The sequence below is a fragment of the Aedes albopictus genome, chromosome 3 (assembly GCF_035046485.1).
Source record: "Aedes albopictus strain Foshan chromosome 3, AalbF5, whole genome shotgun sequence".
NCBI lineage: Eukaryota > Metazoa > Arthropoda > Insecta > Diptera > Culicidae > Aedes > Aedes albopictus.
This window is the reverse complement of record NC_085138.1, coordinates 296,238,792-296,266,519: the sequence shown is the minus strand read 5'-3', so window position 1 is coordinate 296,266,519 and position 27,728 is coordinate 296,238,792. Positions and strand designations below refer to the sequence as shown.

The 27,728-nt window shown below is 38.6% G+C and overlaps 1 protein-coding gene across 1 annotated transcript; it reads left to right on the top strand.

The window, feature by feature from the left end:
* Positions 1-3,747: 3,747 nt before the first annotated feature.
* Positions 3,748-27,114, top strand: LOC134290781 (uncharacterized protein DDB_G0271670-like; the record flags this gene model as incomplete). Its single annotated transcript, XM_062857979.1, has 2 exons — positions 3,748-4,893; positions 26,926-27,114. Coding segments are annotated over 2 exons (1,335 nt in total), but the record flags the coding sequence as incomplete, so codon positions are not given.
* Between the last annotated feature and the right edge of the window lie 614 nt (positions 27,115-27,728).

Here is a 27,728-nt window from a genome sequence, read left to right as displayed (position 1 = left end):
TTGATAAACGCCTAAAAGTATGCAATGTCCTTGTAATTTCATGTAGATAAATATGTGTTGTTCAAAATTTGTTAATAAAGCATTAAAAAACTACCCAAAAAAAAGAAAACTAACCATGAATAGCATGTAAACATATGTTGATGTACCGTTAAGCATTTGTTATTACAAAGATAATGATTTTTGATAGCTAAATTTATTCTGTTTTGCACTCAATACTCCACAAACTTATTTTTATATGTAGAATTTAGTAAAAAATCAATGTTTTGATATAAAAATTCTATCTAATATATTCCACAAGCCTTTTCTCATCATGTTCATACTCCTAAGAATTCAATCTGTGATTATTTTTTGAGATTTGATGTGTTTTTAGGGCATTATCAAAGTAACCCCAAAATGAAAATCTGATTTTCGATTATATGAAAAACTAAAAGTTATCCAAAATATTTCAGATTATTGAATCTTTCAATTGCAATTGATAACTGATACCCCAGTACTTGTTTTAAAAATATAAAACTCGGGGAAATACTGTTACATGTAAAAATATTGAGAAAATTCGCTGAAAAACTATCGAAGTTACCCCATTTTACGGTACTTCAAAAATATGGCCATATGTAGCACTTTTTTCTAACACAGACTACTTTATCGTTCACCTGCATATCACCACAACAGGCGAAATCGCAAATCGACCACGTTCGGATTTACTGGTAGCACTTCTCCGATATTATCAACGTCAGAACCTATCGCGGCGCTAACATCGACTCCGACCACTATCTGGTGATGGTCAAGCTGCGCCCAAAACTTTTCGTTAGGGGGATTAGGGGCATAATGGACTCCCTAAGCAAATGAGTACGTTAGGCCTGTAGAACAGAGAAAACCTTAACCTTATCAGTTAGCTTACAACTTTAGCTTGTTTCTTACGTATTTCACTCATTTACAGCAGGTAGAATGTCTTTATTGTGAATAACAATAAATTGTAAGCCGTGTGTTTTTTGGGGCTTGCAGGAAAGGTACGGGGCGAAATGGACACCCATCGGGGCATAATGGACACCCTTGCATAATTTATGCTGTACACTTGATTACATCGACCAGTTAAGTAATTTGCCTAAGGAGATCGATACCACAGATATAATACTCCATCTTAGACGAGTTTACATAACATCAAAGTTAATTAAATAAACTTTATGCTAACATAATCGGATTATTTTTTTCCAAGCTCTTTAAACCGCCTAACAGTATGCAATGCGCGTACATCTATTCTTAATTGGATATGTTCATTTTGCCACGAATCGATAACAACATTCAAATTGCTATTTCGAGTAAATTCTGATCAAAACTGAAATATTTCATCCATTGCTAAATCTGCGTAGACATGTAGATAAGGTAGCAATTCACTCGTTTTAAAGGTGGACACACTCAAACACTCCTAGTACCTTATTTGGTGCTGCTTCGAAATTGTAAGAATTTCACCATATGAAAAACACATTCCAATTTCAATGATTTTTGTTATTTTGGAGGAATATAAATGGTACAGTCATTGTACAATTATGGGTCACACACAATTATTAGTCACTTTTCACTTTAATAGATAAATACTAATTAATTGCAAGCTTTTGTTAGCCATTATCATTTTTTGTTTATAAGTTGATTTGTTTTGTGTCACTATACGTATCGCACACGGGCTTATACGTCAAAACATACATATTTTCAATTATTTTTTGTTCGGCGCAAAACCACCTCTCAAAGTAACGCTTCGATTGTGAATATCGGAAAGTGCTTGCGCTGCTTTCGTAAGCTCTGTTAAAGCGAGCTTTAGTGATTTTCAAGTGCGAAATGGTTTCGTTACCAGAACAAAGGTATAATTAACGTTCTAAATGTAGAAATTCATGTGACTGCAGCTAATTAAAGCTTATTTCAGGCAATATTTAAGTGACTCATTATTGTGCCAAGGAACTGTCGTATTCGAAATTTACTATTATAATTATCAAAAACAAAATTCAAATTCTACGTCGACCGTTCTTCGTAACACTCGTCATATAACTGAAGGGAAATTTATTTCGATCCGTACCGCTTCTTTTTCTTCCCTTGAGTTCATTTCAGTATCTGTCATCAATACACACTCAACGTAAACTACGTAAAGGTGATTCGATTTTACTCAATTCTATTCGGCTCGTATTCACTACATTCGCCTTCTTCTCTACTCTTGTGACGATAGAATGAAAAAAAAAACAGAAATCATCATCATCATCATCATCATCATCATCATCATCATCATCATCATCATCATCATCATCATCATCATCATCATCATCATCATCATCATCATCATCATCATCATCATCATCATCATCATCATCATCATCATCATCATCATCATCATCATCATCATCATCATCATCATCATCATCATCATCATCATCATCATCATCATCATCATCATCATCATCATCATCATCATCATCATCATCATCATCATCATCATCATCATCATCATCATCATCATCATCATCATCATCATCATCATCATCATCATCATCATCATCATCATCATCATCATCATCATCATCATCATCATCATCATCATCATCATCATCATCATCATCATCATCATCATCATCATCATCATCATCATCATCATCATCATCATCATCATCATCATCATCATCATCATCATCATCATCATCATCATCATCATCATCATCATCATCATCATCATCATCATCATCATCATCATCATCATCATCATCATCATCATCATCATCATCATCATCATCATCATCATCATCATCATCATCATCATCATCATCATCATCATCATCATCATCATCATCATCATCATCATCATCATCATCATCATCATCATCATCATCATCATCATCATCATCATCATCATCATCATCATCATCATCATCATCATCATCATCATCATCATCATCATCATCATCATCATCATCATCATCATCATCATCATCATCATCATCATCATCATCATCATCATCATCATCATCATCATCATCATCATCATCATCATCATCATCATCATCATCATCATCATCATCATCATCATCATCATCATCATCATCATCATCATCATCATCATCATCATCATCATCATCATCATCATCATCATCATCATCATCATCATCATCATCATCATCATCATCATCATCATCATCATCATCATCATCATCATCATCATCATCATCATCATCATCATCATCATCATCATCATCATCATCATCATCATCATCATCATCATCATCATCATCATCATCATCATCATCATCATCATCATCATCATCATCATCATCATCATCATCATCATCATCATCATCATCATCATCATCATCATCATCATCATCATCATCATCATCATCATCATCATCATCATCATCATCATCATCATCATCATCATCATCATCATCATCATCATCATCATCATCATCATCATCATCATCATCATCATCATCATCATCATCATCATCATCATCATCATCATCATCATCATCATCATCATCATCATCATCATCATCATCATCATCATCATCATCATCATCATCATCATCATCATCATCATCATCATCATCATCATCATCATCATCATCATCATCATCATCATCATCATCATCATCATCATCATCATCATCATCATCATCATCATCATCATCATCATCATCATCATCATCATCATCATCATCATCATCATCATCATCATCATCATCATCATCATCATCATCATCATCATCATCATCATCATCATCATCATCATCATCATCATCATCATCATCATCATCATCATCATCATCATCATCATCATCATCATCATCATCATCATCATCATCATCATCATCATCATCATCATCATCATCATCATCATCATCATCATCATCATCATCATCATCATCATCATCATCATCATCATCATCATCATCATCATCATCATCATCATCATCATCATCATCATCATCATCATCATCATCATCATCATCATCATCATCATCATCATCATCATCATCATCATCATCATCATCATCATCATCATCATCATCATCATCATCATCATCATCATCATCATCATCATCATCATCATCATCATCATCATCATCATCATCATCATCATCATCATCATCATCATCATCATCATCATCATCATCATCATCATCATCATCATCATCATCATCATCATCATCATCATCATCATCATCATCATCATCATCATCATCATCATCATCATCATCATCATCATCATCATCATCATCATCATCATCATCATCATCATCATCATCATCATCATCATCATCATCATCATCATCATCATCATCATCATCATCATCATCATCATCATCATCATCATCATCATCATCATCATCATCATCATCATCATCATCATCATCATCATCATCATCATCATCATCATCATCATCATCATCATCATCATCATCATCATCATCATCATCATCATCATCATCATCATCATCATCATCATCATCATCATCATCATCATCATCATCATCATCATCATCATCATCATCATCATCATCATCATCATCATCATCATCATCATCATCATCATCATCATCATCATCATCATCATCATCATCATCATCATCATCATCATCATCATCATCATCATCATCATCATCATCATCATCATCATCATCATCATCATCATCATCATCATCATCATCATCATCATCATCATCATCATCATCATCATCATCATCATCATCATCATCATCATCATCATCATCATCATCATCATCATCATCATCATCATCATCATCATCATCATCATCATCATCATCATCATCATCATCATCATCATCATCATCATCATCATCATCATCATCATCATCATCATCATCATCATCATCATCATCATCATCATCATCATCATCATCATCATCATCATCATCATCATCATCATCATCATCATCATCATCATCATCATCATCATCATCATCATCATCATCATCATCATCATCATCATCATCATCATCATCATCATCATCATCATCATCATCATCATCATCATCATCATCATCATCATCATCATCATCATCATCATCATCATCATCATCATCATCATCATCATCATCATCATCATCATCATCATCATCATCATCATCATCATCATCATCATCATCATCATCATCATCATCATCATCATCATCATCATCATCATCATCATCATCATCATCATCATCATCATCATCATCATCATCATCATCATCATCATCATCATCATCATCATCATCATCATCATCATCATCATCATCATCATCATCATCATCATCATCATCATCATCATCATCATCATCATCATCATCATCATCATCATCATCATCATCATCATCATCATCATCATCATCATCATCATCATCATCATCATCATCATCATCATCATCATCATCATCATCATCATCATCATCATCATCATCATCATCATCATCATCATCATCATCATCATCATCATCATCATCATCATCATCATCATCATCATCATCATCATCATCATCATCATCATCATCATCATCATCATCATCATCATCATCATCATCATCATCATCATCATCATCATCATCATCATCATCATCATCATCATCATCATCATCATCATCATCATCATCATCATCATCATCATCATCATCATCATCATCATCATCATCATCATCATCATCATCATCATCATCATCATCATCATCATCATCATCATCATCATCATCATCATCATCATCATCATCATCATCATCATCATCATCATCATCATCATCATCATCATCATCATCATCATCATCATCATCATCATCATCATCATCATCATCATCATCATCATCATCATCATCATCATCATCATCATCATCATCATCATCATCATCATCATCATCATCATCATCATCATCATCATCATCATCATCATCATCATCATCATCATCATCATCATCATCATCATCATCATCATCATCATCATCATCATCATCATCATCATCATCATCATCATCATCATCATCATCATCATCATCATCATCATCATCATCATCATCATCATCATCATCATCATCATCATCATCATCATCATCATCATCATCATCATCATCATCATCATCATCATCATCATCATCATCATCATCATCATCATCATCATCATCATGGTGTTTCTGGTGGAGAAACTCTCTCCCCCAGCAGATCCGGTGGGAAATCTCACTCTCCCATCCGGAGGAAGTTCTCGCACTTCCACATTTGGCGTTTCTGCTGGAGAAACTCTCTCCTCCAGCAGATCCGGTGGGAAATCTCACTCTCCCATCCGGAGGAAGTTCTCGCACTTCCACATTTGGCGTTTCTGCTGGAGAAACTCTCTCCCCCAGCAGATCCGGTGGAAAACCTCACTCAATCACTTTTCACTACCGACTGCACCATGTCGTATTCGAAATTTACTATTATAATTATCAAAAACAAAATTCAAATTCTACGTCGACCGTTCTTCGTAACACTCGTCATATAACTGAAGGGAAATTTATTTCGATCCGTACCGCTTCTTTTTCTTCCCTTGAGTTCATTTCAGTATCTGTCATCAATACACACTCAACGTAAACTACGTAAAGGTGATTCGATTTTACTCAATTCTATTCGGCTCGTATTCACTACAGGAACATCGAAAATCACACAATTATGGGTCACTTTTTGTGCAGCATAAAATTGAGAGTTCTGCGCACATGGGAATTGCATACTTTTAGGTGTTTATCGAAGGTTGTGTTGGAGATTTTGTCCCAATTTTGAAAAATTGATTCCAAATCGTGAAAACACGCTTTGTTGAGAGGTTTGAGACCAGTCTTAGATTCTACTATAGTTGATCTATCGAGAAAAAGTGATCATTCATCGAAAAAATAGACAAAACATTATTGTTGAGCCGATTCCTATTGAGTGACCCATAATAGGCAACAAATTGACCCATAATTGTTACACAGCCAATTTTGACCCGTTATTGTGGTTTTCATTATTCACCAACATTTTAGTAATTTTCGCCGCCTAAAGTGAATTTTACAAGCAGATTTTTATATAAAACGATAAAAAGGAGTTCCAATGAAGAGAATATAAAATAAAAATAATGAAAGTGTTATTTTTGTATGAAAAACGATTCATATTATGAAATGATTGTTCCTTGAGTGACCCATAAATGTGCAATGAGTGTACATTTGAAAAATAGAACTTGTTCCTTTGCATTTATGCATTGAAAGTTTGACATAAAAGTCAACGGTTGCGGCAAAAAAAAAAAACAGGGGTGTTCATTTCACCCCGGGTGTCCATTATGCCCCGATCTTCCCTATTAACAATGCACGGTACCAGCAACCACCACGGTACAATCTTAACCGACTGAAGTAACCGGATGTCGCCTCTGGATACGTGCAGAATCTTGAGGCAGCGTTTCCAGACGAGGGAGAGCTCTATATGCTCCCTCTAGAGGTCCGCTGGATGGAGGAAGCTTAAGCCGGTTTTTCTTAGGCGAAGCATATTCGAACGCTAGTGAGGATTCACCACCTTTGGCGTCGAAAGGTGACCGAGCATCATGTTAACTGCACACGAATAGTTCAAGCGGAGTTTGCCTAGGCGTGGCGGGAGTTCAGCAGTGGGCTCTGCTGGGCTTCTTTAGAAATACCACACATCTGGAAGCATCAATCCTGTACAAGCGATTCAGCACCGCTTCCAAAGTGCCCTAGCCTGGTCAGGGGTGCCTCGGGCACATCAGGAGCAATGCCAGTAAGTTTCTGATTACGGCATACTGGCGCGCGTGATGAAACAGGTCAACGAGATGGTACACTCTTAGATGACCGTGGAGTAAAGGTGTGCTGGTAGCGACGGCATTCTATTCTCTTAGTAGGGCCGGGTGACACTGACCTGAAAATGTCGGAGCTGCCTTCCTTCCAATAAAAGTCAAGGCCTTAGAGTACGTTCCGATCTGTACCCAGCTTAGGAAACTAACTGGGTGGAGATAGGTTCAGTTGATGTATCCTGATCAGCGCCGATCCTGGCTCTGAGCTCAGTTCTCATAAGAGCCTGCGCCAACCCGTGGGTGGCCTTCCTGCTTGCATAGATAACCACCGGGATCCTTGGGGCTGTCCATAAACCACGTGGTCATTTTTTTGGGACTACGGTATGGCGCCGCCGCATGGTCGAACGCGCTCAAAGTGAAGAGGAATGTTGACAGACTAGAAAGCACACATAGGTGCGCGACGAAACGCCAGAATTTCGTCCATGATGAAATGGCAGAGAGTCTGGGACTCTTCGACCAAGGATAGGTGGACACACAGACTCATACCGAGCGTGTCTCAGTGGACGTGTAGGCCACATGGCGAAGTGAACTTTCACCTGACACAATTGCTGTCGTGCCATGGGTGCTTTAGGTGGTACTTGCACAGGTTCGGGCATGTAGATTCGCCCTCATGTTCGGGGTGTGCAAATAGGGCGGAGACGGTGGAACACGTGCTCTTCGAATGCCCGCGCTTCGCGGAGCAGAGGTCGAGCATGTGGGAGGTATGCGGTAGGGATACTACTCCCGATAACATAGTAGAGAGGATGCGTACGGGGATGGTCAATGGATACAATCGTGCTTCACGTCCAGAGGAAATGGCAGGCCGGCCAAAAGTTAGTCGAGTTGGCCTTCTAGAGGACAGCTATAGGTATGCTGGCCAGTTTAAGCAGCCATCTATGACGCAGCTGAGAGCACCATCGGGTACGTGGAAAGAAGTCGACGGGAAATATGATTCAACGAGGGGTGCAGAACGATTTTGGAAGAGAAGATGGCAGCGCGAGCGCAAATGCTGCAGCAAGGAATGCGGAAGAACGTGGAACGTTATAAACAGAAGCGAAAACAATCGATCTGCCTGCTTCGGGAGTAAATCAATGACCGGTCGATAACGCATCTGATCTTCACCGTACGTAAAATCCTCCAGATACGCATCATCGATTTCAAATTAAAAGTCCCAAAAAATGACCACGTGGTTTATGGACAGCCCCATATGTGCATTAGAACGTGCCGTGCATATTTTTAGGCGTTTTCGGTATTTGGATTAGTTTCGTTATTGTGTATCGCCTAAATATATTGACACTTCTAGGGTCCCAAACCTCTGTTGTTTTTTTTTCTCATTCCATAACAAAATTTAGTGTTGAACGGTGTAATTTATCATAGCTGTTATTGTTTATATCAGAATATGCTGAAAACAGAAGTGAAATCAATCGGATTAAGGACAGACTTGTTAGAATCCCAAAATGACCGCCACAATGGCCGACTTTGGCACCTACTCACGATTTTGAAAGCACAAATCGCTTCGTAAACAAAAACCAGCGCACCTGAGCTTTTTATTTTAAGCTTATTACAAGTGAACAAGAACAGAATAATAAAATGCATTGTTGTTTGAAGCATGCTTCTTGAGATTTGTGCATCTGAAGTTCTGATGCACTGCTGAAGCGGGATTTCAAGACGTTTGTCCTTAATATGGATATTAAACATGTAAGTGACATAAGACTAGAAAAAAAAATACTTTTTTTCAAGACAACTCATGGATCTGAAAACTGGTTCAAGCGATAATTTGCATCTTGCATCGTAATTTATGAAGCGGCGGCTTGAAAATATCCAGCTGTCTTCAATTACAGTGAGGGTAAAGTAAAATAATATTAAATGCCTGCTTCCAAAATCCTATATAGGGTATTGGTACCCTTATTAAGCATGTGGCTCCCATTTTCATCTTATGAAAACCAAAGGATTGCAGCGCTGTTTGCTTTGTTTTTTTATTTTTCTATTTGTTGTTTGAAGTGAGCATCTATGAAAACAAAAAGAACGGAATCAATCGGTGCCGTAATCGCTTGTTTTCGAATAGGATGAATATGGGAGCGGGAGATTACTGATGGCACACATACCCTACATACTTTTTAAACCTACCTGCAGTTGCGTGATCGGCCATCACTGCCAGCACCACGCTGATGCTGTTTACAAAAAAGCAAGCTTTTTTCAACGTGTTGTACGGAATGTAACTGCGCGACTAATGAAGGGGTGACAATCAACACAGGACTTTCGGATGCAGAAAGTTTACACAACACATCAGTTTATTTTTTATTATTCAACTGAAGTTCCTATATAGGTTTATTTATACTCAATTCATTTATTACATGCTTTATTTACAATTCTTTGCCGGTCTAAGCTTGCCATCCAATATGTACACAATTTCGCATTAAACGTACTGAACCTACGTCTGCCGTCTCTTTGTTTCTCACGTTCATTATTTTCTGTCACAAATTCGCTGTTTGCTGAAATTTTTCGTCGTCGGTGCCACGCATTTGGGATTCACAATTGTAGTTTTACATTTACAACATTGCATTGATTGTATGCATTTTTCACTGTCCTCCGGGAATTACGCAATTTTCCCTTCAGCTGCCGTAGAACTGCAGCACGCAAACAGAGAGGATGATTTTCACATTATTTTGTGGGTGTTTTATTTTTTTTTCTTGTGTTCGGTTTGCACCGTTGTATGAACAACTTTGTATGTGGGTTACGTGTACGATGCGTTACAATTATGGTATATTTTTTCTCTTTTCTTTTCAGTATGGCCCGTATTTGTGTGTCAGTATATTTGTCGGTGAAACAGAGTGTTGCAGCAGAGCAGTTGAACAACAATAGTCCGGTTTGGGCTGGGTTTGGTCCTTCGTGAAAGAACACGTGCCGTATTCCCTTGGGGGAAGGTATGGTTTCCAATTTGTATTCGATTCTGCTCCTGCGGCCCCAACAGTGGTCAACAGAAGGGTATCGTTTGTTTGCGGAAAATGTTGCGACTGAAATTTCGTTACTTTTCCATTGTGTTTCCATGATGTATCAGGAAGCATTTGAGCGAGCTGTTGAGGTTAGTGGTTACAGTCAATTGTGCAGAGGATTCAATCAGTTTTTGAATGATAGTTTCAGTGAGCAGCCAACGAGATAGGGAAGTGGAATCATCTCGGCAGAGGTCATATTTTGGGCACTTTTCTGCTATAGCTCAGCCAATTCTGAACCAATTGACACAATTTTTGGAACGCGATGAGATACGTATAGTATCTAGCCGTGTACAAAGTTTCAAGTCAATTGGTTCGGAATTGACTGAGTTATAGCGAAAAATGCCCTATCATTGGCGGGCAAGAACAATTTACTCCGACCACGCGTGACTTTCATGCAGAGGACATACGATTGAATTCCACTCCCAACAAACTCATTGTGAAATATGCATACGGTTTTCATCAAATAATCACTGGGATGAATGTGGATACCTGTCTATCTAATAACGTGATTTATAAGAAGGTATTTATTTTGATAGCAGCTACAGAAGATGTGAAGATTCATGAAATTAAATGATTCTTCATTGCATCTTGTATAGAAGTTCAAAATATAACATTTTATATACGGGAAAAGAATTATGCGGAATTTATGAACATGTCTGCGTCACGATATCATGACTTGAATTCATAATATCATGGTGATAAAACATCATGATGCTATGCTCACTGCTAAGTTATACGTCATAAAACCATGATTAAAGTACCAGAAATCATGTCGTGTTAGGGCACTCCATGTGTGTCCATGTGCAAAAATGTCATTTTCCTTGTCAGTGTCGATGTCTTTCGGTGTTTAAATGTTGCTCATGTGAATCAAATCTTTGAAATAGAAAAATAAAGTTCGAAAATTGTGCCTTACGTTGCGCTAGCTTTATTTAAAACTAGAGTATGTGTGCCATCAGTAATCTCACGCTCCCAAATTCACCCTATTCGAAAACAAGCGTTTACGGCACCGATTGATTTGGTTCATTTTGATTTCGTGCGTTGGAAGTGAGTTCCAACGAAAAATATAAAAATAAGAAACAACACAAATAATTCTTTGTTTTTCGTAGGATGGAAATGGGAGCCACATGCTTAATTAGGGAACCGATACCCTACTGCTTTAAAACAAACGTCGTATTTTTCCCGCTATGTAGCACTGGAGCTCTTGCACAGAGCTCAATTTACTTTGGATTTTGCTTACTATGAATTGCTAGGGGTTTTTTCGGCAAAGCTTGTTGGATGCATGAAAGCTTTGAAAAATGGTAGCGAGCCACTTGGGTAGTGGCCGGTATTTTGGACATTTTTTGCTACAACTCAGTCAATTCAATGCCAATTTACTTGAAATTTTGTACACGGCTAGATACTATACGAATCTCACTGCGTTCCTAAAATTGTGTCAATTGATTCAAAATTCGATGAGTTACAGTAGAAAAGTGCCCAAAATAGGAGCCCTACCGAGGTGGTTCCACTTCCCTACCTAAACAAATATGTAGTTTGAATTTCGCTCACTTGTGAAACTAGTGTTCTTAGAAGAAGCAGAAATTTCTTTAAAAGTCCCTTCGGCAATCGCTCTGAAAATTATTTTCTCAATTCCTTTTAGAATTCCTTAAGCAATTTATTTCTGAACTCACCCGGAAATTCCTGCAGCAATTCTTTCAGCATTTCTGTGTGATTTTCTTCAGAAATTCCTTTGGTAATCTATACTTCGAGACATTTTTTGACAGTTTTTTTTTAACTTTTTTGCAATGCTTTTGGGAAATTGTCAGACAGTTTCTCCCTCGTTTCATTTCTTTCAATTTCTTCGGCAATTTACAGACAATAGACAAAAATTTTGGAATAGGCAAAATTTAAACTTTTCAGAAAATTATCAACTATTAGTTACTTTTTGTTTAGTGCATCAAAAAATCTAAAGTTTTCCAAAGATCATCATATTGGTCATAAATGCTCAAAACTTCACTGCATTCAGTTCATTGGATTCGGAGAAATAACAGGTTAAAGTTGGCTGATCGATAATCATGGTTTTTTCTATTTTTTTTTTATCTTCGTCTAACTTTCTACAGCTACTGCTAGTTGACTTTTTTTGAAAAGTGAAAATTTTGCTTTCCCGATCATTGTGCATATCCTCTATATATGGGGATTTGATTTAACAATTTCTTTGGAATTTCATTCGACATTTTTTTTAATTTTTTCTTAATGGAATCGTTGAACGAATTTCCAATTGTGATTGCATTTACCTGAGAAATTTTAATGGCAACTGCCCAAAGAATTCTCAAAGGCATTGGCTAGGAAATTGCCGAAGGAACCAGAAAAAAATCTGGTTGTTCCATTCCAAGTAACATTTTGATGATGATTAGGTTTTGAAGAGGTTTTGAGAACTGTCATATAACCTTATACTTAGAGGGTCTTGTTTCCCGGACTGAAAAAAATCCCGGGATTCGGGATTTTTATTTTTCAAATCCCGGGATTTCCCGGGATCCCGGGAAAAATCAATATTTTCCAAAAAACAAGAAAAAATGTATAAAATGAATTTTCAAACATATTTTTTTAATTTTTTATTTTTATTTCGCGAAAAAGATGAAATTTAGCGAAATCAAAACGAATAGCCCTGAGACATTTTAAGCAGCAATGAAAAACTTCTGAATGGAATACCAACTGAAGTTGTCGTCGATTTTTTTTAAACTAATACTTTCATTCCTAGAGGAACCAATTAACAAAGACTGCACTGAATTTCTAGAGAAATTATTTCATTGATTCAAGTAGCCTCTCCATATGAAATACCTGGGAATAAATGTGAGATTTTTTCTGCCAGAATGGGGTGCAAGAGGTTGAAGTGATTTTAAAATTTCTAATGATAGATTTTCAAGATTGATAACTCAAAAAATTATTTAAAAATCACTTCAACGAATCTTTTAAAACTTCTTTCAAAAAATCTTTCATGCAATGCATAAGAGATGCTTTTCACCTTCAGACGTTTCTTACGCCTCCCGAATTTTCATCCTGAAGCTTGTCTGATCTTGTTTTCGACATAATAAAAAATACAACTCTTAACAATCTGCAGATATTTCCTTGTTGTTTTTGAAAGAATTAATTATTTTTCTATTTTATTATCTTAATATCCTTTTATCATGGTATTGCATCGCTACTGGAGCAGGCAGTGTATTCCAGCTTTCATTTTATCCACCCTTATACAGTTATTAGCTGAATACTTTATATTTTGCCAATAAACCATTTTTGCATTCGTACGCCTGATTGATGATACTTTATGCTTAAGAATGTTGAAAAAAAAAGAGCTTTAAAATATTACAAGGATTACATAAGAAAGCCCTGCAGAAGTTCCATGAAGAATTCTTTAAAAACAAAATCTAAATGAAAGCCTCCCCAAATTCTGTAATTTATGTGAGCGAGTTTTTGTCATAATTCCTTTGGAAATGCAGTGATATTGCTTATATCACGAAAATATCAATATATTTTTCTAACGTGATTTTTTAACATCTGAAAATGTAGTACTTTTGAAATCTAGCTTTTCCAGCATCAGATTTTCTTGAGAATTCTATTAGAAATGGTTAATTTTGGTGGAATTTTGGTTTTATGATGGGTCTAAGAACCTCTTCTAGCTTATGTGACTTAACAATGTTACAAGGCATCAATTATCAAAAAAAAAATCCGAAAAAGTTCCCAACAGACTTGCCACAGTTATATCCAAAGAAATTAATAAATTAGTTTGCAGATTAATTGATGGAGGAAATCACACGGAAATTACCGGTGGAATCGTCAACAGGGATGGGATCATTAATTTGCAAAGAGTTACATTCACTTGCTATTATCTCAATTCAGAAGCATACTATCAAAAAACAATGTATGAATTTCACCTTTTAGTTTCATCTGAAAGTTTGCCGTATCATTGGGGTCGCAAACGCATACCAAAGTCGTGAGCAAGCTGTGATAGCAACTCTCCACGCGGTGAATATAAATAACATTCACACCGTGGAAAGTTGCGTTTGCTGCCTTCTGTTGACTGCAATATTGATTCTACGCTCGTACATTATTCTACAAAGTTTCAGGTAAATCAAAAATGAAAAAGTGTTCCATACAAAAGCTTTTGCGGCGATGTTTCTGAAGCTAGTTAACAGCAAGTGAATGTAACGGATTGATCCCATCCTTGATCGGCAAATCCATTACAGTAATAGAAAATAATTTAGTCGATGCCAAACAAATTAAAAATAAAAAATGTCGGGGAACCGATACAAAAGTTTTTATGATAAAATACAGTTTCATTTCAAATGAAATATTTTGCCTGTACATTCGTTTAGCCGAAGTATGTAGAAAATTGGTCTTCAATAGAGATTTTACAAATTTGTGAGTATATTTCGTGCATATACCCCATAATTTTTAGTTCATGACATGTTAGCAAGATAGTTAAAATTGCATATATGGGATGAGGGAGTATTACCGGAACAATGGATGGAAGGTATCGTGTATCCCATTCACAAAAAGGGCGACAAGTTGGATTGCGGGAACTACCGCGCGATCACACTACTGAGCGCTGCTTACAAGATACTCTCTCAAATTTTATGCCACCCTCTATCACTGATTGCAAGAGAGTTCAGGCTAGATTCATGGGTGAACGCGCTACAACGGCCCAGATGCCGCGAATACAACGTGCCCACACATCACTTGTTCATCGATTTCAAATCGGCGTATGATACAATCTATCGAGAACAGCTATGGCCGATTGCACGAATACGGATTCCCGGATAAACTGATACGATTAATCAAGGCGACGATGGATCGTGTGATGTGCGTAGTTCGAGCATCAGGGACACTCTCGAGTCCCTTGAAATCTCGCAGATGGCTACGGCAAGGTGATGGTCTTTCGTGCTTGATGTTCAACATTGCTTTAGAGGGTGTGATAAGGAGAGCGGGGATAAACACGAGTGGAACGATTTTCACGAAGTCCGTGCAGCTGCTTGATTTTGCTAATGGCTGAGGGCTTCAGGGAGGAATCACCGCACCCGCCACCCCGAATTTGTATCGACGTTGATGAAATCGAGGCGGTTGAAGAATACGTGTACTTGGGTTCACTGGTGACTGCCGACAACGACACCAGCAGTGAAATTTAGAGGCGCATTGTGGCAAAAAATCGTGCTTGCTTTGGACTCCGCAGAACTCTACGATCGAATAAAGTTTGCCGTAACACGAAGTTAACTATCTACAAAACGCTGATTAGACCGGTAGTCCTCTATGGCCACGAAACATGGACCCTTCGTGCAGAGAACCTACGCGCCCTTGAAGTTTTCGAACGGAAGGTGTTGCGTACCATCTACGGCGGAGTGCAGATCGAAGACGGGACTTGGACAAGGCGAATGAACCACGAGCTGCAACCATCGTCCACACCGCGAAAACCGGGAAGCTACGGTGGGCGGGTCACGTCATGAGGATGTCGGATAACAACCCGAATAAAATGGTTCTCGAGAGTCATCCGACCGGTACAAGAAGACGTGGTGCGCAGCGAGCTATATGGGTTGATCAGGTGGAGAACGATCTGCGGACCCTTTGCAGAGTGTGGAACTGGAGACACAAAGCCATGGACCGAGTAGAATGGAAACGACTACTATGTACAGCAGAGAACACTCAGGCCTTAGCCTAACCGGTATGGTAAGCAAAATTGCATATATTTGTAAAGTATTACAAAAATTGGCCGGATATTAAAAATATTGATGATATTTGTCATTATCGCCATGATATTATAACCGGAAGTCATGATATCATGAAACGTCATATTATATGATTTTACGGCTGTTTTGTCATGTTTTTGGAAACGGGTTTTTTACCGTGTGGGCAAAGAAAAATGTTAACAAACATTTTGCCGACGGGAAATTACAATTGATTTGATTGATTGAACAGCTTTTGCTACATTTTGCAACCGTGAAATCCAACTTTGAAGTGCCACAGAGCTATTGTGAAATGTGAATTGAAGTGAATCGGATGAAGTGAAAATTAATCGATGATGAAGAACAATTGGCTAGCTGCTGCTTTGGTGCGGGAGAGAAAATTCTAAATTCTCGTGAGCTTCTGGCATTGTCTCCCAATCACTTATTGGTATGAATTATCAATGTGCTGTGGAATCTCGACGGGTCGTTCCTCGTCCGACCTATTACGGTAAGGTGCTACGGTGTTAGATGTTCATCTAATCCCATCCAAAGGAGACTTGGGTTGTGGAAAAAGGCAAAACCATGTGCGACTGTGGAATCGAGTTCAGCTCTACGCCCACTGGCGATGGAGGTATTCGAGTGACTCCGTAGCTTGCAGGAATAGAAGCGCCCGTCTAGCGAATTGGAAGTCGCGAGTTCCAGTCGCACCGGAGTACGTGGATTTATTTTCAATAATCCAAATATCAATTTGTAAATCGCGCACATGTTTCTATTGTGCACATGTGTAAAAGCATTTTCAACAATATTTAAAGTCAGTTCATATTTTTTCTTCAAACTAGCCATTTTATTTCAGAAGAAATTTCAAAACAAATTAACTTATAACTAAGAAGGCTCATATGATAATCTCAAAATGTAGAAACTAGAAAGTTGTATTTCCGTTCAAGCAATTTCTTCTCGTCCTGAATGACTGGAAGGTTTTGTTCTCCAATATAAAACTGTATCCGAGTAAGTAACTCCACTTACGAAACACCTACAGTAACATCCACATTTTACAGTCGAGCCTTCTCATGAGCTTTTCACACCCATGTAGGCCAGGTAGCCATGGGCGGTGCGGTGGTCGCAACTTTAAGTGAGAACCCACTTCACACCTCATTAAACACAAACACAGTTATTTATTTCGCTCGTATGCTAAGCATGAGTTTTCGCGTGGCATGTAGGTGGGATATGTGTGATTCCGAACACCGCCGAGCCGGTATGCAATGGATTTTTCTCTCGTACATACCTGAGGCTCATGCTGTTGCTGCTCCTCTCCCTTGGCCCTGGAACTAGAGTGCGATACATACTGCAGTTAACAGGCAATCTCATTATGAGAAATACATTAGAGATGCATCGGTACCATCAGTCTCTACGCGGAATAATAGTTTCCCCGGAGTTTTTATTCACTCCTGTAGTAGCAACCACTACAGACTGTGAACGAATCACTTATATCTATCCCCTCAACCGGTGATGATGATTTTTACGCGATTGGATTGGTTCCTTTCATTGCGGTGGAAGTTCGCAAATCAATGGACGATTGTTGTTCGTCTGCTTTGCAGTTTTCCGTTTCACGATTTCAATTTGCTTCACCATTTCCGATTTAGTGTATGTTTTTTTGTGTGTGTTTATGTGCTAGCGTGAGTTTACATTAAAATAACGGTTTGTTAAATCTTCGTTGAATTACACTATTTTGCGTTTCAAACATAACACTAAATGCATTTCATTTCCCTTCACTTCTTCGTCAAGTGCATTATTTACAGTGTTTCTTTTTTGTTTTGCGTAAAACCCAATCAGACCAACTGCCTTTTTGGTTTTCAAAAACTTGCATGGCTCGAACAGAACAGGTATATAAAATTTGCCTACTTCACTTTTTTTTTCTTAAATCCTCCCTAATGTGCAATATCTATACATAGGTTTCAGAAAATTTACATGGATGCAGTTGTATGAATCTTTTTACGATCGGTTGTCTGTACTAAATTTAATATCATTTCTTAAGGTTTAGGCTTATTGGCTAAAATTGGTTTTAATTTATCTAAATTCTCATATTTCCATTCTTTTATATATGTACGATATCTCTGGTTTTCTTTTAAAAATATTAGTCGTTTTGTAGTCGTTTGCTTACGTGTTTGCTTTATTCAATGGTAGATCTTTTCACCATGTGTCTCCAATTAACTCTTCGTACCATTTTATGGTAACCGTTCTTCTACTTTCTTCCAAAGGCTGAATTATCGCTGTTCAAAAATATCATTACAATTGTACATCCGCTCGATACCGGTCGGTTTCTGAGTGCAATGAGTAAAAAGTTGACGGCATTTTAGAACTCAAATGACATTGATATTTTGCTTGAATGAAATATCTTGAGATTTAAGTCTAAAATCAAGTAACTAATTATAAAATACCAATAAACGCGAGTGCGACCGTTGTCCAGGCCTGCATACGACTCATAGATTCCGCCACTTCTATTTGTAGCACTTCCTCGTCAAACACTTACTTACCTTACCGGTCAGGCTAAGGCCGGGGTGGCCTCTGCTGTACATAGTAGCCGCCTCCATTCCACTCGGTCCATGGCTGTTTGTCTCCAGTTCCGCACTCTGCGTAGGGTCCGCAGATCGTCCTCCACTTGGTCGACCCACCTAGCTCGCTGCGCTCCACGTCTTCTTGTACCGGTCGGATGACTCTCGAGAACCATTTTAGTCGGGTACAAACACTGCCTACCATATTGTCGTTACACCTTGAGACGGAACACAGTAGACGGAATTGGAAATCGACTACATTCTGATCGATGGACGGCATTTCTCCAACATTATTGACATCAGAACCTACCGACTGAAATCACTACCTACCTGGTGATGGTCAAGCTGCGCCTCCAAAACTCTCAGTCATTAACATTGTACGGTACTGTGGGGTGTGAATATAGTTTAGTGTTATTCCCCTTGCGTGTCCTCCCCCTATCTAGCATTAGTGACAACCAGCACTATGAAGAGGTCGCCAGTTTGAAGCTGCCTCATGCAGGAGAGGAGCTTTGGCGAAGCAAGTCGCTTTCATCGTGTGGTTCCGTACAATGCCAAGTGATTCTACTGTAGATTGCTAAGATGGCGGGGAACGGATTGATCCAGTGAGCTACGCAATATTCACAGGTACCGGCGACCGCTACGGTACAGCCTGTCCTAGAGCGACTGCAGTAATCGGGCGTCACCTCAGCATTAGGTACACCAAGGCAAGATGAAACGCGAAGTTTTGAAAAAGATTTCAAAAAAGTTCAATAAAGTTATCCTTCGATTGTTTGAATCAAAAACTATGTCTTCTGGCAATCAAAATATTTACCATCATAAAAAAAACATCATGTCATCCCTTTCAACTTGCCCCGGTGTACCTTACACGCACAGTCTTGGGACGGTTCCTCTTGATGACGTCTGGAATATAGTAGAATCTGTTGAAAACGACGCAGCCAAGGTCACCGTCGAGTACGTGGGTGGAACGGAGGTCGACGGAAAGAATAGTTTCACGAGGAGTTTAGCGCAGTTTTGAAGGAGAAGAATGCAGCGCGGGCAATTATACTACAACATGGAATACTGCAAAATGTAGAACGAACAAACAGAAGTGGAAACAGGGGACTTTTCTCTTTTGGGAGGAAGCAACGCCATCTGGAAAAAGTGGAGTGAGTGCGAGGAACTGGAACTGCTGTGCCGTTGTCAAGAAACACGGTAGTTCTACCAGAAGCTCAATGCATACCGCAATGGGTGCCATGTCGCGAGCCGAAATGTGAAGTGATAATGACGGGAGCCTGTTGACGGACGGATATGAGGTGATTGAAAGCTGTAGGGAGAACTTTGGTGACCATCTGATCGGCGCAAAGAATGTAGACATAGGTCGAAATTAATCCAACTCCCACGCTGAGGCAAGCTAAGGATACCATTCAGCAGCTCAAAACCAACAAGTAGCTAGTGTGAATGGTATCACTGCTGAGACCAGAAAGGTTTGTCACTTGCATGTACTGGTTGATAGTCATAATCTGGAAGACCGAACCGCCACAGGATGAGAATAAGGAAGAGTTATTCTGCCCCATTCAAATTTAAGGCAACCATTTGTAATGTGAAAATTTCATAGCGATCACCATTCTGAACGACGCCTACTAGGTGTTATCCCAGATCATCTTTCGTCCTTCATATTTATGTCACCTGAAACGAATTTTTATGTGGAAAGTCATTAAGCCAGTTTCATCGATGACCGGTTGACAATGGATCAGATATTAATCGTATGCGCTGTGAATACCAGGTCCCAACGGAGCACCTATTGATCGACCTCAAGGCGACATACGACACTTTCGACCTCAGAGAGCTATGAACAATCATGGACGAAAACGGCTTTCTTGAACTACCTTGTTTAAATATCAAGTAACTTAATCGGTTCTCACCGGAAGCTGCGACAAGGTGACGAACTCTGCCTGATCATCAATATCTATCTGGAAGATGCAATGCGACGAGCCAGGCTCAACAGCCGAGGTACGGTTTGTCAGAACATTTGGAACGGTCGCAGAGCTTTACACCCGCCTGAAACGCGAAGCAGCAAAGATCGGACTGGTGGTGAATGCATCAAGTACATACAAGGTACATGCAAGTAAGCGGAACCGAACCCGGCAGAATTCGTCTGGAAATTATTTTCACGATTGACGGGCATGCTTTCGATATAGTGAAGGAACTACTTGTCTACATAGGTAGAGATCAAGTACTGACGATCAAAACGTGATATTGATTTGATTGAGATAAAAGGTAAAAGTTCTGGAAATAATATAAAAATTAAATACTTGAAGATCAGACTAATAGCTCACTGCTATTGGTTAGATCTTACCATGAGCTAAATGTGATATGATGAAGATTTTTGAGAAGTAAGTAACAGATATTATTTTTAGTACTTTTATCTCTCATCTCCGTATCAAAATGTGATATTATCGAGCTCTTTTCCTCTACACGGGTACTTACCATGGATCATATTTTTTCCCTGTTGGGGACATAGTACCACTGCGACCATTATTTTGATCTATAGTAGTGGATCCATGGTTTCTACAGGCTCCAGAAAAAAAAAACTGCGGCCAAAAACATTCACCACTGTTTCAAATTTACCACGAATGCTGGGTTGATGATTTTGGCCCTTCGTCATCTCCCTGTCAAAAAGACTATCTCTCCAACTTATTTTTCTCGTGCATCGGTGGAGACGTTATGTTACTCTCAGACGGAGTGAACATTTTGATGCTTTGTTATTTATCCGTGAGTTGTGTATAGTAAATTGTAAATGATGTACTTTTTACCTGTTGCCAGCCTTATACTTCAAGTGATCAACATGGATTCTTTCCGAGTCGTCTGTCACCACCAATCTGACTCAATTTACTTTAATGCGATTTCAAGCAATGGATGCTGTTATGCAGGTAGACACTATCTATTTGTATTTAAAAGCCGCCTTTGACAGAGTAGACTATCTCCTACTTCTGAAGAAACTGGAGACAATTGGCGGGACTCGCTGACAAACAATTTTTTTCCTTAAAATTTGAGAGAATGTCCTGGATGAATTCTTTGAACAATTCCTGAAGAAATCCCTATTTCATTCTCAGAAGAAAACCCTACAATAAGCATTGACGAAATTCCTGTTAAACTCCTGGAATAGTTCCTGAAATAATACTTGGAGGAATTCTTACTGAAATCTCTAAAGAACTCCCTGTTGGAGAGACGAACCAGCCAAGGGCTGAAAGTCTCTCTAATAAAGACAAATCAATCAATCAACTCCCTGTTGGGATTCCAGATGAAATTCTTAGAGAAACCCACGAAGGAAGTCCTGAAAGAAATTTTATGGAAATATATGGAGCAACTTCTAGGAGAATCCCAGCAGAAATGGTCAGATAAATTCTAGTATGAATTCCAGGAGAACTCTCAGTAAGAAATTCTAGAAGAATCTCTGCAGTGATTTCGGAAGAAAACACAAGAGATTTTTTTCAAGTAATTCCAAGAGACAATGGATGAATTTTAAGAAAAAAAATACCCTAAACATTTATAAAAGAAGCCCTATAGAGAAATCTAAGAGGAATCTTGGACAAACCCCCTGAGAAATTCCTGGACCTTTTTCTTCTTTATGGCTCTACGTTTGCACGGGAACTTTGTCTGCTTCTCTGCAACTTAACGTTCGATGAGCATTTCTACAGTTATTAATTGAAGGCCTTTCTATGACTGCCATTGCATGAATGTGTAACATTGTGTGGCAAGTACCAGGCTTGTCCACACTGAGCGCAAGAAAATTCTGCTCTTTTGAATTTCACCACAAAAACCATCGTATTTATGCAATCTTCCTATCTTGCCCGATAGAAAATGACATTTCGAACCGTCAAAAAATTGCACCGCAGTGCCGCACTGAGCGCGCAAAGAGAAATTCACTGGGGTGAATTCACCCGGGTGAAATTCTCTTTGCGCGCACAGTGTGGCACTGCGGTGCGGTTTTTTGACAGTTCAAAATGACATTTAGGTAATTTCAACATCCTTCTATCTGGCAAGATAGGAAGATTGCATAAATACGATGGTTTTGGTGGTGTAAATCAAACGAGCAAAATTTTCATGCGTTCAGTGCGGACAAGCCTGGCAAGTACAATGATACACTATGCCCAGGGAGTTGAGAAAAAATTCCCGACCGGAACTGGAATTGAACCCGCCGTCTCCAGATTGGTTATCCATAGCTTTAACTGGAGACCTAATTCCTGGATAAATTGTTTGAATAACTTCTAGAGATATAACATCCATTGAAATACTTTAAAACATCCCTGTATTGATCCCCGGATAGATACATATCTGGATAAATCTCCGTTAGAGTTTGTGGAAAAATCTCAACAGTAATTTTTGTAGGAGTGCGATGAGAAAATGAGTTCGTACAAATATTACGTAACGCAAATAGGGGAGGAAAAAGGTCTAGCACTGTGTTACGCTTCGTACAACATTTAAAAGCCTCTCTTACGAAAGTTGTTACGTAGGGGAGGGAGGGGGGTCTAAAACTGTCGAATTTTGCGTTACGTAATATTTGAACAATTTCAAACTCTAAAAAAATCCCTAGGAAAATCTTTAGATAAATTCCTAGATGAAGCCACAAAGTAATTCTAGGAGGAATTATTGGAAAAATCCCCACAGAAATTTATGAATTCATCCCTAGAAGAGCTCCTGTACAGAATCCTGCAGAAACATTTGAGAAATTCCAGCTGTAGCTGTAGCTGGAAGAATCTAAAAAAACTTGTAGAGGACGAATGCTTGGAGAAATTCTTGGGGATATGTTGCCCGTTGTGAAGATTTATAGATTCCGACGCAAATAAATGATTAGGCTCATTTTCAGCGTAGGTGCGTTATAATTGTTTGTTAACAATGCAAAAATATCACCAAATGTGTACCTAACAACACAGCGTAAAAAGTTCACCAGGACGCGGTCTGGTTTTATATCCGTGGGCCCACGCAAGAAAAATCCACGCAACTAACTTTCGCGCAGGAGTCTAAACAGGTGGAATCTCCGCAATATCTGAATGGAGTCTAATAAAAATCACCGGCAGAATTCCTTTACAAATTCTTGGAAGCAAACCGGCAGAAATTCTTGTGAGAATCCAAGTAAGGATTTCTGGAGGAATCGTGGTAAGAGTTTCTGTAGGAATCCCATCACGAATTGCTGCATTCTAGGAGAAATTTCAAGAAAAAAATATGGTGAAATATCTAAAAAAAAAACAGCAAGAAACCTCTGGAAGCATACCCCCTCCTGTCAACAGAAGACTTCAGGAGTAATCTAAACGTCGTAAACAATATTTTGGTCATCTTAGAGCCCATTCGGCAAAGTTGATGAACATACAAAAATACACTTTAAAGAAGACACGAAAAGGATAATAAGTTCCGAATATGATTGCTGAGGTCATGTACTGAAAACGCAATATATGTATCTCGTGAAGTATGAAATACAGGATTACAGCATCTTTGACAAAGTTGCATTTTGCACAACTTTGCCGAAGACATAACCTATTTTGGTAAAAAAAATATAATTTCATTTTTCGGTTGTTTCATCAAACAAATGTCATGTCAAACTTATGTAAGAAACACACTGAGATATCATGTTAGACCCTAATTGTGGGCAGTGCTGAAAATGTCATTTCGACATACACTCCCGATCAAAAGTTTGGGGTCACCCCTTCAAATACATGTCATTTTTTAAGCCCATATCTCCACCAATTTGGGTCCGATTTTAAAACCCTATGTCTCATTCAAAGATAAGTCAAAGAAACTTTGAACATGATTTAAATGAAACTTTTTCGAAAATATTTGTATGTACCTATTTTTTATTAGCTTTCAACTGTTTTTGCCAAACTTAGCTAAAAAAAATTAGCAAAAAAGTAAATTAACTCTTGGTGTTATCAACCAAAAGTTTGGGGTCGCTCCTCAAAATAATGTATCGGCCAAAAGTTTGGGGTCATCATCGCAAAACATGGGAAAGTGATTTGTTGGTATCTTTGTCATCTTTTATTCAGAGTTAATTCTTCTTGGCTTCTTTGGAACTTACTGCATAAACATTGAACCACACATATTTTTTTAAATACATACTAAAACTTAACGTAAAATTGCTTTATATGTTGAAATGTGTTAACTTAACATAACGTTTTTATATGTATGTAAACATCGTTAACCCTTAAGCGCGCGCGCTGTTGTAAAAAGTACAACACTACCAAAAAACCTCGCTTTTCGTATACAGCGCGAGCGCGGTGCAGTTTCAATTGTTTGATAGCGCGCGCGCTGGAAGGTTAAACACGTTAAATTTAAGACATCAAGCGTAAATTTATTTAATTATCTTTGAAAAGAGCCGAAAAGAATTAAAATTGAACTATAGATGACGAAGATAACACCACATCACTTTTCTATGTTTTACAAAAGTGACACCAAACTATTAGCTGATTCATCCATCATATTGAGGGGTGACCCCCAACTTTTAGACGATGACATCAAGAGTTAATTTACTTTATAACTTTTTTCCTAGATTGTTTGCCCAAGTTCAGCAAAAAGCAGTTGAAAGCTAATAAAAAATAGGTTATATTACCGCTCTCATCTTAAAATTTGGTCATTTTTTGGCAACTTTGGGCTAAGTTTACATACAAATATTTTTTCAAAAGTTTCACCTAAATCATGTTCAAAGTAACTTTGATTTATAATCTTTTGAATGAGACCTAGGGTTTTGAAATCGAACGCAAATTAGCGGAGATATGGGCCTAAAAAATGACATGTTTTTGAGGGAGTGACCCCAAACTCTTGATAAGGAGTGTATCAAGTTTTAATTATCTACAACTCATTTCAGAAGCTGAACCTGAAAATATGTTATATGAAAATCTTGTGCAACTAGACCAGTTCTACAAGAAAGTCACGGAAAAACCAATCTTTATCAAATATTTAAAATCAATGTCATCGACTACTTTCGAAAAACGCCAATTGATTTCATGAATATCTATTGGTATTTTTTGAGGATAGACGATAACATTAACCGGTCTATTTTTCCGTGACTTTCTTGTAGGACTGGTCTAGTTGCACAAGTTTTTCATACACCATATTTTTAGGTTCAGCTTCTGAAATGAACTGTAGGTGATTGAATCTAGATATGTATGTCGAAATGACATTTTTGCAATTACGTTTTGAAAAGTTTCATTTTTCAGTTGGCTGAAGTGTCATGAAACGGCCTACTTTTCCATTCTGATGCAAGTGTGCCGAAAAGTACTACTTTTACTCGTCGTATTTATCCAACTCGGCAAGCCTCGTTGGATAAATGTACGACTCGTGCTAAAAAAATCATCATTTTGCAACTTGTTGCATAAATAACTATTTCAGTACTGGTGGTGGGTTAACGAAAAATAAGAATCTGAATTGTATTACATTTAAATTTGTGATATGGTTCGGTTACAAAAAACTCTCTCAAGAATTTCATTCAAACATAATCTGTAAATGCCATCAGAAACAGAAAGTGCTCGCTTCATCCTATTCTACTATCTTCCAAGCACGTTCCAATGCACTTTGCATCACTTTATTGCACTGCGCTCGTACCATCATTGCATAACTCAAAAAAAAAAAACGTGAATACAAATCGCAGTATCTCTTCTTCTTCACGCATAACAGGTTCCTAGAACAGTGTGCACCAATTCATTCCATCTCCCATCCATTCCATCTACAACGCGCGGACGACACTCTATAGAGTATCGACAGTGGAAAAACATTTTTTTCTTCTACCATCAAATGCAAACACTTGCGACTATATCGAGACTCTTTTTTTCTGATTGCACATGCTACAGTCACTCCATTAGACTACTACAAGAGGATGGCGCTGTTTTCTGCGTTTTTCTTCATTGTTTATTACCCTATTTCAGCCCATTCCGCCCACACCCGGGCGAAAGCTTTTGTCAAACGACTCAACTTACGTTGTTCCGTGTCGGTTGTCGTCGGTCGGCGTTCTCTACTGTACGGGCAGCCCTCGCCTCCGCTACTGCTGCCGCTGCGCTGCTGCTGCTGCTGGTGGTGGTGGGGTGCTTCTTGTGAACGTGGATGGTTTCGAGTAGGAATTCATAACGGTCTATCATCTCCTGCAGCACCGGCACTCGAGTGGACAGGTGTTGTTATCGAGCACGACGGTGACGGGAGTGTTCCGATGTTTATGCTGCTGTCGAACCGATGAACTGTGGTGCAAAGACAAGCGATTGCTCTGGCACCGCCGCCGTACCGATTGTCCTGCTGCCCACGCTTGAGGAGATGGGACGACGATGCATCCATTTTTTATTTGCCATCGAACCAGCAGGATCCAACTGACCAAGGCGGATGCCAGGCCGGACATCAGTATGCGCCACGGTGGATTGCCACGGCTGAACGGTGCAGTTCCGGTTTGCATGGCCTCCGGATGCTCACCTGAAAGAACCGCCCGAACTGATATGAGCGTTAATAAATACACGATGAAGCGTGAAAGGGGATAGGGGTACATCGATCCTGCACCGAAGGGTTTCATATGGTTATTGGATTGTACACGTTGGGAAAACATATGCTTAGGGACTATCTTTTAGACACTTCTTACATCTTTTAGGAAATTTTGAAAATGTTCCTAGCTGGAGCGTAGCTTTTATGAAACAGCCTGAACAGGCTGAAATCTCATTTTCTTCTTTTGTCACAGTGCTCCTGGACT